The following is a 17408-nucleotide window of genomic DNA, read 5'->3' as shown; positions in this document are numbered from 1 at the left end:
CTGAGGGGCCGTGGTGGTGGCAACGGGGTTGTCTGCAACAGGAGTTGCTTTGGCAGTTGACTTCAGATGGTCAAAAATTCCAAACATTGCTCGTTTATCCCTTTTTTTCGTTTCCCTCTGGAATATCGCAGCCTATCAAACCGCATTCGTTGATGTCCCGTTCAAATGCAAGAGCGAGCATCCGACAGGAGCTGGGGATGCATGATGTCCCACAATGTGCAGCTGCACAGCTCTGCTTCTGCAGGGCTCCTGCTGCAAGAGGGTCCTTGAAAAGCCCGAAGCCCCTCAGCGTGCTTTGCTTGCAAGCAATCCATCGTGCAATGGAAACCAGATGGACTTCCTTTTCCTGCCGTGCCCAGTATTGTCCCTTGGAGGAGGGGAGATGCAGAGGAAGCTCTCAGCCCCTTAGGAGAGGCTTACATTGCGTTGAGTTGGGGGCCAGGCAGCCTGCAGGAAAACACCGAGCTCTGGGGGCTTCATTGCCTACGTTGGTGTCTTTAACTCAGCTTTAATCCATGCTGAAAGCACCGTGCTGAGCAAGGCAATCTCTAACCTGAAGCCCAGTGCGTGAACTGGGAGCCTTTGATCAGAAATAGCTCTGCGTGAAGCCCTTGCAAACCAAAGCAAGGAACCACCCTCAGCAAAATAAATCAGCTTTGTGGCAGCTCATGTTACTCCTTGCTCCAGGAATGAAGGTCGTGCTGGGGTGCAGCCACATGCCTGAAGGAGAGCAGCTTTTTGGACAGCAAAACCACCCCATTCCCTCCATCGTCTATCTGTATAAATTCCCCTTCTGCACACTTGAGACAAACAGCTGAGGAACGTTCCTTGCTGGAATAATTAGTAAATACTGAGAGTGCAGTTGTTTTCCTCTTTTCATACTTTCAGCACATGGAGAAGCTGTTACTGAATGTGCTGACCCATTTTTTTCCAGTGCTGGACACATCCACTTCAGTTCTCACCCATCAGCTGAAAGGTTTGGGCTGTTCTCACATTGCCTTGATGCTGCATCACAAGGAGCACAGCTGAAGTGCTTCTTCTTCCTTTAGCAGCACAACAAAGCAACCTCAGCCACATCCACCACTATAATTTCATCTTTGTGTGCATTGGACTCAATGCAACATTGCTATGATGTCCAAAGGCATATGAAAATTGATCTGTGTGAATTGGGTAGCCCTGCAGAAGAGGAGATATTTCAGATTATAGTCCATCCACGGGGTGAAAAGAAGATGAGAATCTCTGTTGAAATGAGAGGGAGAACTCCATGTAAGTTGCTGGCTAAAGGCCTATTGAATTGCCCAGCTCTACCCTCAGCCCAGAGCTTCCAGCCTGCAGGTCTCCTCACAGGGGTTCTTCCCAGAGCTCTCCGTAGTTCTCTGCTTGCTTTCAGAAGCTCTTCAACACTTGTCATTAAACAGGCAGAATTACTTACCGGTTTGGCATTTCTAGGCATCCTAAGCACAGCTTAGTGCTGCCCCTTTCCAAAACCTCACTCCCCCTTCCCAAAACTGCTCACTCCTGAACAGCCCAATGCCCACTTCTCCCATTCCCCAACCCCACAGGGCTGCAGATTTCTGATCCCAAAGCAATCTTTGCTGGCAGGACACACAAGCAAGCAACGGGCTTGCGTGCCATCGGTGTGGTTATACAGAGGGGAAAGATAAATATTGCCACGACATGAGCACTCAAGTACTTCTGTGCACATACGTTATTTCCTTTAAGGTTTCTCACAGATGCTGGGATTGGAACTCTTGCTTTTGAAAAACAAACAAACAAACCCCGGCTTTGAAGAGCACAGAAAAACATCACGTGAGGAAAAAGTAATGAAAAAAAAGCCAGATGTCCGGCCGGCAGCATCTCTTATCTTTCACATCATAAAAGGAGCGTGTGCGGCTGGGATGGGGCTCGGAGGTGGCTGCAGATGGCAGCGGTGTGCCGGGTGGGTGGCACTGCCCTCTGCCGGGCACACACAACCCGACACTGGGGTTTGTCGGGGTGTTTTTCCCTGCTGGAGGCATCACCGATAGGGCTGCACACCCCCCAAGTAAAGCTGCCCCTTGGGTTGCGGTTGCTCGGCCCCGGGAGATGCTCACAGCTTTCTGGCTTCGCCTGGTTCCCCACAGGGTTTTGTCTCAGCACGAAAACCCACAGCCCCAGGCTGCCAAAACGCTGCCCCCGGCTTCCTTCCTCCTTGCATTCATCCCTGAAACCGCTGCAAAGCAAACATCCTCGGTTTTCCCTGCCTCCCCCTTCCCACCATCCCAATCGCAGCCCTGCTATTCCCCTTTGACTCCTGCTACATTCCTCTCCTCCCCCAATCCAGGAAAGTCTCATTTGGGCGATTCCATTTCCTTGTCCCAGAGCTGGCACAGCTCCTTGTGTGGATCCAGCCCCCCATGGGTGCCCTCCCAACAGCCCAGGATGGGTGCACAGCTCCCAGGCTGCAGTTGGTGTCCCACATCTGATGTTGGAATCAGCCCTTCTACAGCATTAATTTGGTCTTTGCTGCGGCCACATCTGGAAAATAAAGTCTGGAAGTGTTTACTTGAATATTCCAGTGACATTCCTTGGGGTGTTTTCATATCACATCCCTCCCCTCTTGGCTTCGGGTTGGAATTGCACTTACCAGCTCGATTTGTTCAACGAGAAAGCACAAAAAAAAAAGAAACACGCACAAATACTTACAAAAAAATAAATCAGTTTTTCTTTGCAGTGTTTAAAACCCATGCTACACTTGCTAGCTCCAGAACTATCAGCTCGGTGAGAGTTAATGCCACGTGCCCTCCCTGCTTCCTGCCCTGCACCTCCAACACCTCTGTGCAGACACCAAATCCTGACACGCTGAGATGCGTGCTGCAATGGCACACTGGGGGTTATTCCCTGAAGAAGCCCACAAATAACTTCTGAACCACAACCAGAATGAGAAAACTGAGGTTGCTTCACAGGCAATTCATGAATAGGGAAAAAAAAAAAAAAAAAAAAGATGAAATTAGCTGAATGAACTACTCATTATGCATTATTCAGCCAGCTGTACTAATTAGTGCCTTAAGGACTGATCTTGTTCCCACTGCAGCCAACTCCAAAACTCCTTTTGATTTCAGAGGGAGCAGGACAGAGCCCTCAGAGAACGGGCACGATGCCTGCTTCCCCTGCAATGCCTCTTGTTTTTCACTGTTACTTATTGATTCCAACTCGTCTGTGTCTTACATTAGAAGGGCTACTTCTACACTGCATGATGGTCAGTTGATAGCAGGAAAAGAGAAGCACCATCTGACCCACAGCTTGTGCCTTGGAAGGAACCTTTAAAGGCCATCTGATTCAACTCCCCAGCACTGAACAAGGACACCTACAGCTCTATCAGATGCCCAGAGCCCCAACCCACTTGACCCCACTCACTGGGCACAGTCTCACTACCATTTCCTCATCCACCAAACAATTCTGCTCATCAGATCCACATCTTTCCCATTTGGAGAGAAGGATGTTGTGGGGGATTGTGTCAAAGGCCCCATTGAAGCCCAGATAGTCATCATTGGTGGCTCTTCCTTGTCCACTGACTCAGTCAAGCCATTGTAGAATGACGCTGGCTTGGTTATCCCATATCACCCCCCTCTCTTCCATGTGGGAGATCTGCTCCATGGTTCCAGGAGGATCTGCTTCATGATCTTCCCAGGCACAGAGGAGAGGCTGACAGATCAGCAGCCCCATGTCAGCATTACATGGGTTTTACCAAAGTCCACCTCTGTACCAACAGAACTCATCTTCCCATATCTCTGCCAGGGGAGCAGCAGCACTGGTTGCTGCCAGTGGGTTCCATCACTGCTCAGCATGGAGGAATCTCCCCAGCCCTACTCCTTGGGCTTCTCTCCACAGACTGCCTAAAATGGGTATAAAAGAGCTTTCCAGAGGAATTTATTTTCTTAAGACCATCCTTAAAATAACAAACAGAAGAAAACTGGTGACACGCAGTACATCTGTTTCAATAACACGGACCTTCTGTCTGCAACAGAGGAAACTCCAAATAACTCTTTGATTTGTGTTTCCTTTCTTCTCCTTCCTCATCTCCTCCTCCTCACTACTGTATACAAATCTGTTCTGCAAGCTCCATGCCTCCAATTCCCTCTCCCTGACAAGCTTGTTTGTATGCCATGTGATAGCTATTTAATTTCCTCCCTGCTCCTGACACAGCTCCTATTTACCCTTCCTTCTGGGACTGCAGCTCTGTTTGTGAGATGATGTGGAGAGGTGAGGGCAGCCCTCCTTTAGGTCCTGCACACCAAATTCCTGCCCTCTGAATTCCTGCAACCCCACTCCAGGGAAGCAATTAGGATTGAGAGCCGTGCTCCAAGCTAGCACATGTAAAGTCCTTCCCTAAATAGGGATGGCACACACAGCAGAGCCATGGAGTCACCGTATGGCAGCAATGTGCTATAAGAATGGGGTTATGAGGGTCTGCCCCAGCCTTGGCTGCTTCCCCAGAAGGATTGGGGCTGTGAAACAGCAGCTGAAGGCTACCTCTGGTTTGTCAGCAATCCATTGAAAGGCACAGCTGTGTCAAGCAGAGACTGTGGGGCACCATTTCCAACCATCCTACAGACATCAGTGCCACCCTGATTAAGGCAGGTGCTGTGCTTGGTGGCTTTGAACAAAGGAAAGCCACAATCCAAACGGAGCTGGGAACCATCATTTCCTCATTAAACACATTTCCTTTCAGCACTGAGCCTTTCACTTCGTCACCGCATGCGATTCCTCAAAGCCCTCATAGCTAATATCACAACTATAGATCCAGGGTTTATTTATAGCCCCGAACTCCGCAGAGAGCTGTGTGCCTTGTTGCTGTGGAAACCCTGAGTCTAAAAGTAAAAGAATTTTAACGGGATTTTAGAAGCAAGCTGCCCAATTCCGGCAGCAGCCTTTGCTCCCAGAGCTCTACCTTAAACTTCCCAACAAAATGCATCCCCTGTGCTCAGCAATCCCAAGGGACAGCAGTCCTCCATGGGTTTCTGGTCACTCTGCAGCCCCAGTTTTGCTCTCTCAGCAATGGCACGTTGGCCAAACTTGTGGCACTTTGCTGTTTTCTTCTGCTGCCGTTGTTTTCCTGGAGCTTTTTGCCAGAGGGAAACAACACCTTTGCTCAGTTCACATACAGCAGCAAACCCAGAGCTTTGGGACTGGCACTCAGCTCCCACCTACAGCCTGCACCCTCTCCTAGCAAGGCAGTGTCTGTGTCAGGGCAGCGTGTGGGACAGAGCCCTGGGAATTGCCACCCCTACAGGGCCCAACTTGCATTCTGAAGGCATAATCCTGATCCCAAAACCCTTAAGTTCTTCTACAGAGGATGCAGGAATACCATCTGCGTGGCCTTTTCCATGCCTCTAAATGGCCAGCAAGACTTCTGCCATAGGGCTGCACGTGGGACTGTGACACAAAGCTTTAAAAGATAAATAAATAAAATAAGCAACGTATGATCCAAGCAGTAATTCTGTTCAGCTCCAGAACCCATTGGCAAAGATTCAGCTGCCAAGCTTGGAAAAATAACCCCCAAAATGCCACCAAGGGAAGGAGAGGCCATACAACACTGCTAGCCCAGCAGCACGCGTCTTAAATTCACAACCAAGGCACAAATGTCAGAGCTGATTAGCTCTTGCCCCTCATTTCCATAAGTAAAGCAGCAATTCCGGGCTCGGGGCTGTCACTCCTTCCCTGCACAGCCCTGACATTTGCTCAGCTCATGCTGTGGGTCTGCACTGGTGTGAGCTGTATCTTGCCCAGCTGGGAGCGATTACTGGGATATTAAATTAAAAATAGAAAGGCAGGCTGGCAGAACAGCAAGTCAGTGACTTGTCTTTTCCATTAGAGGGTGCCAGGAACCTACTGTTGCTGCAGACCCCAGAAATTATGGGAAATGTGACTCTATCCTGTACATTTTGGGACAGGCCAAATCCATACCCTTATTGGGACCCAGTCCTCAGGCTGCCCAACCACACCGACCTGATGGCTGCAGTGAAACGCAGGTGGGGAAAGGCTGACGTGGCAGCTGTGATTTGGATCATTGATCTCCAGGAAAGGAGGATTCCAGCCCAGCCCAGCTGCTGGCAAGTACCAGGGGTCTCTCCTGCATCCCATGTAAAGATGTGCTTTGAAGCAACTCAAGCAGGCATGGGCTTTCCACCCTGTCTGGGATTCTGAGCGCTGTTTGAACATCAAGGGAAAATAATCATTAAGAAAAATATAGCATTAAGCACAAAAAGTGAAAAAAAAAAATAAAAAATGGATGCAATCTTAGTAGGTGATGCTCCAGGAGAACTGTTGAATGGCTATCAGTGGTTATGTTTGGATCGAGTGACTCCCAAATAACTGAGAGAACACGGTCTTCTCCTCTCAACAAAGATGTTGCTAAATTATTAGCACTGACCATAAGGCTGAGCTCCAGCAGCAAGCTGATCTGGTCCTCCTGGTGCATCCCGTGCCAAGACTCATGTCTGTTTGACACATGATGCAATAGGTCACAGAAGAGCAAGTGAGACAGTCTGGGACAGCAATCCTGCAATAAAAGCACACTTGGCCAAGGGCTGCATTTCACTGAGGCCATCGTTCTGGTCACAGTATTACAAGGATGAGAACCATTTGGCTGGGGCCCACGGGGAGCTCTCACTGCTCTCTTCCTGCTGTGCCGAGGGCCCCTTCCACACCCCTGCAATTCTCCTATTTCGTGAGACTGGAATAGCAAATTGCTGGGCTGCAATTCATAGGAATGGCCACTCGTGGAAATAAGCACATGAGGACAGTGTTATCTTATGCTGTAGGGACATCTTCCTTCCCAAAGCATTTTGTAGAGTAAATATAAACCAGGAGTATTTAGGGAAGAGCGTAGGGTGCACGGCTCAGTGCAGTATTTTGGGGGCAGAGAGGGAAAATCCCCACAGCAGTGGAATGGGAGCACATGCTGCATAGCAATGGGCAAATCTGGGGCTTGGTCAGGAAAGCAAACATAGGAAATACTCCAGGTAGAAGTAAACCTGGGCAATGCACAGCTGCCTGATCTGCTTTGCAGAAGGCTTTTTGGAACACTGGGACCCATCGCAGGCACAGCAAGAGTGAGATCCCAGTGCAAACCCATCATTCCAGATGGTTCCAATTATTCCCAGGTGTGATTTTTCCTGTTGTTTGGGACACGTCCCACTGCTACCCTCCTTGAATATTATTGCAGCATGGGAGATTCATGCATGGATGTAGGGATGAGTCCTGTTAGCACAGAGCACAGCAGGGGGAGCAGACGATGCTCCACTGCGTTCAGTGCTAGGGGTGGAACGATGGGACAATAAACCCAGAGCTGAAGATTCAAACTGAAGGCTCAGTAGCACTGGTAATCAACTGAGTGCCTGCAGCTGACCTTAAAAACCTGGAGGCTTTCTCTCCAGAGTTAGACTTCAGCCCCTTTGTAATGCTACAGAAACACAGCAGTTGCAGCATAGTAGCAAAGATCCAGGCTGCAGCTGCTGAGAATATGCTCAAATGCAAGAGCTATGGGCACAGAAATAAGGAAAGAAATCACTTACCTTCAGAAGGCCTCAGGTTCACAGGGATCTCCAACAAGTCACCCTCACCTCCACTGCCAGCCTTTAAATGAGGGCTGGGAAGGGTTGGATCCTGGCTCCAGCCCTTCCATCATTCAGGTTCATTGCATGCACCTGAGCTCCCCTGGGCTGGCCCTGCCTTCCCACCAGGTGCTCAATCACTGCTTCAAGCTGTGACTTAGCACTGCCACTGCACTTTTACTTTCAAAATCCAGTCCTCAATGGAAGCTCACTATGGAAGCTCCTCAAAATCCAGCTCGCTGTGGAAGGTGCCCGGTTGGGACACTGGAGATAAGCTGATATTCATTTGGTGCTATAATTCTGTGAATCCTCAGCTCCACAGCTTTCAGGGAGCTCCCCACCTCCCCTTGTGTCTGCAATGAGCAAAGCCATGCTTTCCCCCGTGCCAGAGGATTTTCCAGTGCCAGTAGTGATGGGACGCTGTGTTGGCAGGACCAAGGGGTGCGTTCCATCACAGTGAAAACTGAAACATCCTTTTCTGCTGCAACCCTGCTGCCTCCTTTGTACCAGGACAGTGATGGATGGGCTAATCTGGTGCTTTCAGGTTCTCAAGCCTTCATTTCTGTGTGTCTCACCATCCTAGGGCGACATCCCTTTATCCCTCACCCTTTCATTCCTGGATTATCCCATGTTAGTAGGTGTAATACTGCTTGTTAACCACTCCTGAGTGCTGCTCACTGGTTCCTTAAGCAGATCTCGAAACCCCATGAATCCAGTTTTGAGTTTCCTGGAGGTTCATTGTTTTGCACCAAGCATGTAGGATAGCTTTCCACTCCAGCTTTTGGGCAGCAAAGGAGTTCTGTGTGTTCAGGCACTCTAGATATGCTACTCCAGATTGCAAGGTGCTTAAATGCCCTAAAAAAACGGACTTGAAAAAGAAATCTTTCTTGAAAACCTACACAAATATGGGCTAAATCCCAATGTAGCTGTTTGTCTGCTCAGAAAAAAAATTATCCTCACTGTTGCATGACTGTATTTCATAAGAATAGAGTAAAAGTAATGTCAACTCTTTTACACTGCTGTGTCTTCTTGCTTCAGTGAAAGACATTTCTTCTTTGTTATGAATTATAAATCTCTATTGCTACAGTCCAAACAATTCTGGGAAACTACTGCCACTGGCTTTCTGAGCACAGTAAAATACACTGTCCTTACAATTTGCAGCGCTCAAAGCGTTTCCAAACATTCATTATTCACGTAGAAATAAGTACATCAGCATCTCCATTAAACTGAAAACATAATCCCATCTGTCTAATCTGGTGCCAAACTACCTCAGAGCTGAGTTGGTTGCTAGGTGTCCACGGTTTGGTTCATGCTGGGCTTTGCTGAGGATGGCAAGTGGCAAGGGAGGAGAACCTGCCCCAAAATCAGGCAATCCGTGTGCTGACAGATGCTGAAGGGGCAGCACAGGTGATGGAGAGCAAAACGTCATGGAGTTTATGAGAGCTGCCAGAATTGACATAGAAATTAACAACAACAACTTCCTGTGTCCATTCTTTCTAGCAAACAGTCCCCAAGCAACAGCAGAAATTCCCCAAATTGTGTATTTTTTTAATATCTCATGCGGGTCAAAGCCCATCTCAGGCCTGGTGGGGATGGTTTTCCCATCAGATTCGGGTTCCCCCGCCTTTCCACAGAGCAGCCAGGGCGCAGGGTGGTGATGGAGATGGAAACCAGCATTCTGAATGGCTTCCCAAAGCAGGTTTCTTCTCATCACATTATGTCAGCTGCATTTCCTGACAAAACCAGCAGGAACACACGGGTGACAGATGTCCCATAATTATCGGCAGTGTTCCCACTCCTTGCTCTTAGACAGAGAATTCAAAGGTTTGAAACAAACGGCTGGGCTTCGTTGGGTTAAGGCTGGCTGCTTTGGTTGTGTTTACAAGGAGCTTTCAGCTACACAAAATCGGTCAGCCTGGGTTTTGGTCAGCCTGGGTTTTGGTCAGCCTGGGTTTTGCGCTGTGCCAAGGTGGACACCAGGCAGAGTACTGGGATGGAAATCTAAAATAGGGGTTTGAATTTGGAGTGGTGCTGTATGGAGCTGGGGGCTGGCCCCAGTGAGCCTCGTCGGTCTCTTGCAATCTGTGAAAACAGGGAGGGATGTGAGTGGCTGGGATGCTGAGTCCCTTTGGGTAGATGCTGCTGCTATGACACCGATGGCAGAGGTTTGCCCTCTGGGATGAGAAGGGCAAGGCAAAGGGCTGGGCTTGATGGTGAGCGAGCAGCTCACACACACATTTATAGTGATCTGGTAAAACAAAAGAGCAAGTGGGACTTTGAGGTTTAAAGACAAACCACAGTGTCTACCGTTGGGTTTATTTTCAGCTTCCAAGATTGCAGTGCCATCCACTTGCCATCCGAGATGGCAAGAGCCATCTCCGTCCTTCAGCACGGCGTTGCACTCAAATCAGGGATCTGCTCCTGCAAGCAAAGCACCAGCATGAGGAGAAGCTGTGGCCACAGTTCCCTTCACTCCCCAGCTCCTTCCGTGGGTGATGCAGGAGGATATCAGCCCCGGGAAGAACACATCTGACACCCAGGGAGAAGGCATCGTGCCGCGCTCCGTGCTGCCGGCACTCAGCTTCTCTCCTCCCATGTGCTCATTGATCAGGATCAGCTTCTTTGCTGCTGTTTTTGTGCCTCTTGATTTCCACACGGAAACTGGCTCTATTTTTACCCGGCTAAAGCTGATTAGATTTGCAGTAATTGGCAGGATAAACAGCCACATACTGTATGCAGCAGGTTAATGCGATACATTCGGTGACCAGTAAATGCACTTAGGCCGTGGCCAGCACAAAGAAGACAATCAAGGTAATTTATTGCCCACATGCCTGTAACATGCCCATTAGCCATCTCTGTCCTTCCTCTCTCTGCAAACCAATTTCCCCTGTGAGACAGTCAGCACAGTTATTGCAGGACGCAAAACCTTCCGTCATTTTCTCCTAAGCTCTTTGCGAACCGGTATTAAACCCAAGGACACTCAGGAGTTTCTCTTTCTGGTTCACCCAGGTCTTGACTTTTGTTGACCTGCGAGAGATTATTAGCACTGAAGCAGCCACATACTAAAAAAGAAAAATGCTACTTACAACTCGAAGGCTGACCTCCTTCAAGTAATGTAATTTCCAACCGTTTCAATCACTTTCATCAGCTGCAATGTACCGGAAGATTAGCAGCAGTCCTGCTTGCTGCAACATCATTCTGGTCTTTAATTGGTTCGGGGGTAATTTAGCTAGAGACCAAGCAGACAGGAGAAAACCTGGGGACAACACCAAGTGAGGGTTTACTCCTGGAGTTCAATGAACAGGAGGAGGAAACGAGCAGGAAGCAAAAACGAAAATCAAGCAGGTATCCAAGGCTGTGTATTCCAAGCCAGTGGAACTGGGGGCACGAGGGCACTGCAAGGAGGCATCCGTGTGACTGCCAACATTCCAATCATCAGCAAGCTGAAAGTATTGCACCAGTACAACCGTCTCCCCCTGACAAACCTGTGACTCCTCAGTGACTTTACCACCCTTGTTTTGCCCTGAGCTGCTGCTCACCTTTCATTGCATTGCCCTCCGTTCATTCTTGACCCGTCAGGTTGGGTGCTGGCTCACATCACTTGTCAGGGATCCCTGCCACGATAAAAGCCTGGGGATCTTTGGTGCCCATTGTGACACCGTCCTTGGTGGGCGCAGTGCTGACCTCCTCCCAACACTCTGCTGCTCTTGGTGACTGTTCCAAGACCTGCTTGGAACAAAATCCCCATTTGTTCTCTAGACGGCTCTCCTTGCCCACCTCCCACAAACTCACACAGGTTATTCAGACCCACAGGTCCACAGATCTCATCGTGCCTCCTCTGCACCCTTGGAAAGCGATTTGTCAGCACCTTGTCTGTTCTCAACCAGACACCAGGAGGAAACTTGCACTGAGCATTTCTGCGCCGCTGATAAATCCCCCATTTCTGTAGTATTGGCCCAACGTCAATGTGAGATTCTTGAAAATCTTGGAAATTTTCCTTCTGCCTTTAATTTCCCGCTGCATCTGAGGTCTATTAATTACTAACAGTTTCCCTTTCCTTCTTTTTCTCTGTTTATATTTTATGTGTTGCTCTTGGCGGCTCTTTCACTTCCTTTCCAAGCCATGCTGTGTTTCCTAACAAAGGTTTCTGCCTGCATTACTGCTTTGGGGGTTAAACATTCTTAAAGGCCTCTCCCTTTCCAGCACACATTTCATCTAAATTCTTTCCCCAAATTGATTTGACTTGTAATTATTTTCTGCTTTGTGAAACAGGACCTTTTAAAGTGCCAACTATATATATATCTATGTATATGTACATAAAACTGCTTTGAAGCTTTACTTCATTTGCACATAGCAAATGTAATCAAGCCGTGATTGCTCATGCCTAGTTCAGGGAGAAATCCATCTTCACCTGTCGGGGCGAGGTATAGCAGGGAATTCCCTCACGTTGGAGGCAATATTTTATCATTAGGAAATTCTTTTCTTTCTTTTTGTTTTCCCAGAAATTCTGAGGGCATTTTAATGCTGGCAGCTTAAGACCCCCGGTGTGCATCGCTCGGCCCCTGGTGGTCACAGGGACTTCATTACATATCATGGATGTGACTGCCAAAAGAAGCAGGTGGTGCTGAGTCCCTGCAGCAGCAGGGAGATCTCATGTTTTATTTGCTGGGATATTCATCCAGAAACACTCTACATCATTTTTATTTTCTGTATTACCAATGAGTTGAAGCCACCTTTGGGTGCTGCTTCTGGGTCTGGCATGGAGCATCTCTCCCAGCCCACAGGATGGCAAGGCATGGAGATATCCTCGGAGATCTTCACATCCTTCCATTTCCCAACTCATTTTTGAAATTGAATTGATTTCCAGTGGATGTGAACCGTTTCGTTCCTCCCCTACGTGTTATCAGGCTGCCGTGCTCCCAGCTCAGCCCCTATGAGTTTTCCCTTTGAGGAGCTCAGCTCAGCTCCACGGCTGGACGCAGCCGGGCTCAGTGAGGATGGCAGTGATGGGTTGGGGTTGGACTCAATGATCTGAGTGTTTTTTTCCAATCATCATGATTCTACAACTCCATGAAAGCACAGACCTGCTGAGATGGCATTCCTGAGAAGGCTGAGTCTCGCCGATGTTCTGTATTTGATTTATGAGCCAAAATGCTTTTCCTTCATTGCAGGACAGAGCTGGTCCTGAGCTCCACCCAGAGCTCCACCTTCCCACCAGCATCTTGTCCGCAGCAGCTGCAGCTGCTGATTTCATTCTCTGCATTTTTGATCCTTCTCAATGCCCATTTTCTCTTCTGCCTCCTCTAAGCTCCGTTCCTTGATCTGATGGGTTCTTACCACTACCATAAGCTGGTTTGCTTTTTCTTGTATTTTTTTTGTTTCCAACTTTCTTCTTTTATTCCAAACATCGAATCACTTCTCCTCGTGCACAAATGCACTCGGTTATTTAAAAAAGCTTGGCAGTTCTACTTCATGCTGTCTGTGCCCTTCGGGGAAATGTCTGCAAAGTTCAGCAGAGGTGCTGGAGGATTCCTTCTGCAGCCTGGCCTCTTGAATTTCCTCTCAGCACCAACCAAGAGATCCTAACTGGTCTGGAAAGGAGTTTCCAGGGCTGGAAAACTGTGGATGATGGAATGGGGATGCACTGGCACAGGCTGCCCATGGAAGTGATGGAGTCACCACCCCTGGAGGTGTTCTAGAACCATGGAATGGCACTGCAGGATGATCATAGAGGTATTTTCCAACCTTGGTGATTCTGTGATGCTACAGTTTGACGATTCTAAACCCTGGCCTTTGGGTAAAGTCTGGGAAAAACAGACTTATTTGGGGTGTAGGAAGGGTTGGAGGCAGCAGCATGCTGTGTTGCACTTGGCCTCCCCACCATGATGGCCCCAGCATTCCCAATCACCCAACCAGACTGCCAACGTGCCATTGGCCATTACTTGAGCATCCCGAAGCTCATCACAAATTCTTTGATAACAACCACACTCCTCCCCAGCCAACTCCCCCTCCAGCCATAGGGCAGTGGGACGCACAACAGGCTCACTGCAAAACCAGAACCCACTCAAGGACAGAAAAAGATGCAACACATGGCTGTATTTTTAGCATAGAAAATGCCCACGCTTCAGACACAGGTGTGCAATTCCTAAATGAAGGCTGGTTTTAGAATCACAGAAGCACTAAGGAGGAAAAGACCTCGAAGGCCATCAAGTCCAACCCCAACCCATCCCACCGTGCCCATTAGGTCCCTCAGTGCCACGTCTTCATGGTTCTGGAGCACCTTGACCACCTCCCTGTGCACTGTGAGTGCCTGATTGCTCTTTGGGAGAAGAAATCATTCCTAATATCCAACCTGGATCAAAACCAGGAACCATTCTGGTAGGCCTGCAGTACCCTAGAAGCTGATCTTGTATTTAAACACTTTATTGGTAGTGTTTTCCTTGGAAAGTTTGGAGGTTTTTCACTCCAAGGCTTTTCTCTTTCATGAAAAAAAAGGGGGGGGAGTTGGCAGCTGCCGAAATCTGCAGTACCTGAAGTGTGGAATTTTGGGGGAGAAGAAAGCATAAAGAGTGCAGTTGTCACATTAAGGACTCAGCATGGTTTGAAAATACATTTTCCACTGAAAAAAAAGCTGAAGTGGGAGAGTTCCCACCCACTGTGGTTGCTTCTCTTCCCTCCAGCTCCTGCGAGGAGGAAGACTTCCTCCAGATGAGGGTGGTTTTGTACACCAGAAAATGCATCGAGAGAGAAGGAGAGTGGGGAGCACAGCCCCAAAGCTCGCATTGGGTGGGCATGGAGGCAGGAGGGACTCGGGGGGACGCAGCTGAGATGCCGGGATTGAAATCCCATGGTTGGAAAGGGACTGGGAGAAGAGTGGAATTGCAGATTGAATGATCACGAAGGTTGGAAAAGAGCTCTGCGATCGTCCAATCCAACCACCACGTTGTGTTTGGTCGTATGAGAGGGAACGGCTTCACCTTGTGCCTGGGGAAGGCCAGGTGGGATGTTAGGAGCAATTGCTTCTCCTGAAGAGTGGTGATGCATTGACACGGGCTGCACAGGGAGAAGTGGGGTCACCATCCCTGGGGGTGCTCCAGAACCGCGGGGATGTGGCACCGTGGTGGGATGGGTTTGGGGTTGGACCTGAGGACCTTGGGGGTCTTTTCCAGCCTGAGGGATTCCACGATTCTCTTTTCACACAGCTCCCAGATTTGACCCTATGAGCACCTTTCTCATCATCCTTCTCAACAGAGCTCCCCTTCGGCCCTCATTCACTTGCATGTGAAAGCAAACGCAGCAGGCACACGGATGCTGCCTGGCACAAGCATTGCAGGATGGGGACACTGCGTGCTCCTGGACGATCCTACATCTCCCACCATCCTGTAAACCGCCCCCTTCCCCCGGGCCCGGCAGCTCAGGCCCTGCACACCATCCCGAGCGCCCCGGGATGCCGAAGGGAGGGGATGCAGCCTGGAGCGATGCGAATCAATAAGCGGGGTTGCGGCGTGCCGGATCCCAAACGGAAGGAGCGGGGAGGAATGGAGAGAGAAATCCAACCCCGGCAGCATCCTTCTGGAGGGAGGGAGGGAGAGAAGGAGGGAGGGAAGAAAGGAGGGAGGGGGCAGCCGCAGCCGCTGTCTCTTTAAATCCACCCGGAGCTGAGGCAGAGCAGCAGCCCAGGATCCTCGCTCGTTGATAAGCAGGATTTAGCCCCGTGGGAAGGAGGGGGAGCGAGGGTCGGGCCGCGCTCCCCCCCCCCTCGGGGCCTGGCGGAGAGCAGCATGCGGGCACGGGCGGCCCCAGCGAGCGGCTCCCGCGGCGGGCAGAGCTGCAGGGGAGCGGCGGCTGCGGGAGAGGCTTTTTAGGACGTGCGTAGGGCGAGGCCGGGAGGCGGTGGGGGAACCGCATTGCTGCTGAGCCATGCGCCGGGGCCGGGCGGCCTGAGCCGGGAGCGGGGGGGGCCTCCCTCCCTCCCAGCCCCGTTATTTCCATCCTCTTGGCGTTTGGCCTCTTTTTTTTTTTTTTTTTTTTTTTTCCTTCTATTTCCCCCCCACCCCTTCTTCTCTCTCTCTCTCTCCCCCTCCACCCCCGTTTTCTGCCGTGGATGGTTTTTAGGTGGAGTCGTTTGCACCAAAACCCAATAGCTGCCGCTGTTCTTGCTGCTATTTTTTTTTTTTTTTTTAATGATACTGTTTCCACAGCAGGGGAAGAGCCAACCGATCCCGAACACACTCCCAGAGAATGAATAATCACGAGGAACTGGCTTGAGCAGCGGCTGGATCTGGTGCATGATTGCAACCTGATTTTTCTATCTTTTTTTTTTTTTTTTCTCCAAGTCATCGTTCTCCTTTTCTCTCCCGCATCATTTTTTTATTCTTATTCTTATTTTTTTATTTTTTTTTTTCTTTTCACCTTTTGGGGGATTTGCAAACCGAATTACATGCATGTCCAGTGGGGGAAGGTTTAATTTTGACGATGGAGGGTCGTACTGTGGAGGCTGGGAGGACGGAAAGGCTCATGGCCACGGAATCTGTACCGGCCCCAAGGGTCAAGGTGAATATTCGGGCTCCTGGAGTCACGGCTTTGAGGTGTTGGGGGTCTACACTTGGCCCAGCGGCAACACTTACCAGGGCACCTGGGCGCAGGGCAAGCGCCATGGCATTGGCATGGAGAGCAAGGGGAAGTGGGTGTACAAAGGAGAGTGGACCCACGGATTTAAGGGACGGTACGGGGTCCGAGAATGCACTGGAAATGGGGCCAAGTATGAAGGCACCTGGAGCAATGGATTACAGGATGGCTACGGGACTGAGACCTACTCGGATGGAGGTAGGTGGTGTCTTGATATCTCCCAAGCTGGGGCAGGAAGTGTGGGTACCAGCGATGGGTGTGTGGGTACCAGCGAGGGATGTATGGGGATCAACGATGCGTGGGTACCAGAGATGGATGGGCACCACTGAGGGATGCGTGGGTACCAGTGATGTATGGGTACCAATGATGGGTGCATGGGTACCAACAATCTGTGTGTGCCAGTGAGGGATGCATGGGTACCAGTGATGGGTATATGGGTTCCAACAGCCTGTGGGTACCGTGAGGGATATTTGGGTACCAGCAATGTGTGGGTACCACTGATGGATGCGTAGGTAGCAGTGAGCTATATGTTCAGCTCCCAGGCTTGAGCTGAAGTCTGGGACATGGCAACCTGCTTGCTTGCTTGCTGCTCACTGCCCCACAGGAGATAAGGCAGCAGCCAGCATGGCACCAGGCCACCTCTTTGCCAGAGGTAGCCCCATATGTTCAGCTGGTCACAGCACCAGGCCTGCACCTACAAAGGCTTTTTTGGGAGAGGGGATGAGATGCTGGTACCTGAGCAATGGAGGACAAAGCAGGGAGGATGGGGTGGGCCCAGCTGGTGGGAGCAGCCCGAGTTGCACATGGGACAGGGCAGTTCTGCACCACTGTAACCTGTAGGATTTGCATTGGAGTGGATGCAGCAAAGCAGGGCAGAGGGGAGCGGAGCATGCAGGGATGTCTGGGGCAGATCCATACAGCTCTATTGCAGCAAACCCTTTATATGAAAGGCCGAGGGCTTCGTGAACACCCTGCCTTCAGCCCCACACTTAATGAATAATGCCCAGGCAAAAGAATTTAATTCAGACAAGAGTCTTACATTCCTAGTTTACGGCTTAATGCTTAGCGTAGGGGCTCAGAGGGATCACAGAAGCTATTCTCTGCCGTCAACGCGGCTTAGCGAGATGTGGAGGGGAAAACCAGGATTAAATGGGGAAAAAAAAACACAAAACAAAACAAGAAAAC

The 17408-nt window shown here is 49.9% G+C and overlaps 1 protein-coding gene across 2 annotated transcripts in view; it reads left to right on the top strand.

The window, feature by feature from the left end:
* Positions 1-15254: 15254 nt before the first annotated feature.
* JPH3 (junctophilin 3) overlaps positions 15255-17408 on the top strand; it is a 41236-nt gene continuing 39082 nt past the window's right edge. For both annotated transcript variants that reach the window (XM_052685692.1, XM_052685691.1), the window contains exon 1: positions 15255-16421. In XM_052685692.1, coding sequence (XP_052541652.1) covers positions 16040-16421 — 382 coding nt within the window. In that variant the 5' untranslated portion in view covers positions 15255-16039. The remainder of the gene's footprint in view (positions 16422-17408) is intronic.

The sequence above is a fragment of the Tympanuchus pallidicinctus genome, unplaced genomic scaffold (genome assembly GCF_026119805.1).
Source record: "Tympanuchus pallidicinctus isolate F22 unplaced genomic scaffold, pur_lepc_1.0 scaffold22, whole genome shotgun sequence".
Taxonomy (NCBI): domain Eukaryota; kingdom Metazoa; phylum Chordata; class Aves; order Galliformes; family Phasianidae; genus Tympanuchus; species Tympanuchus pallidicinctus.
This window is presented reverse-complemented; position numbering and strand designations above follow the sequence as displayed.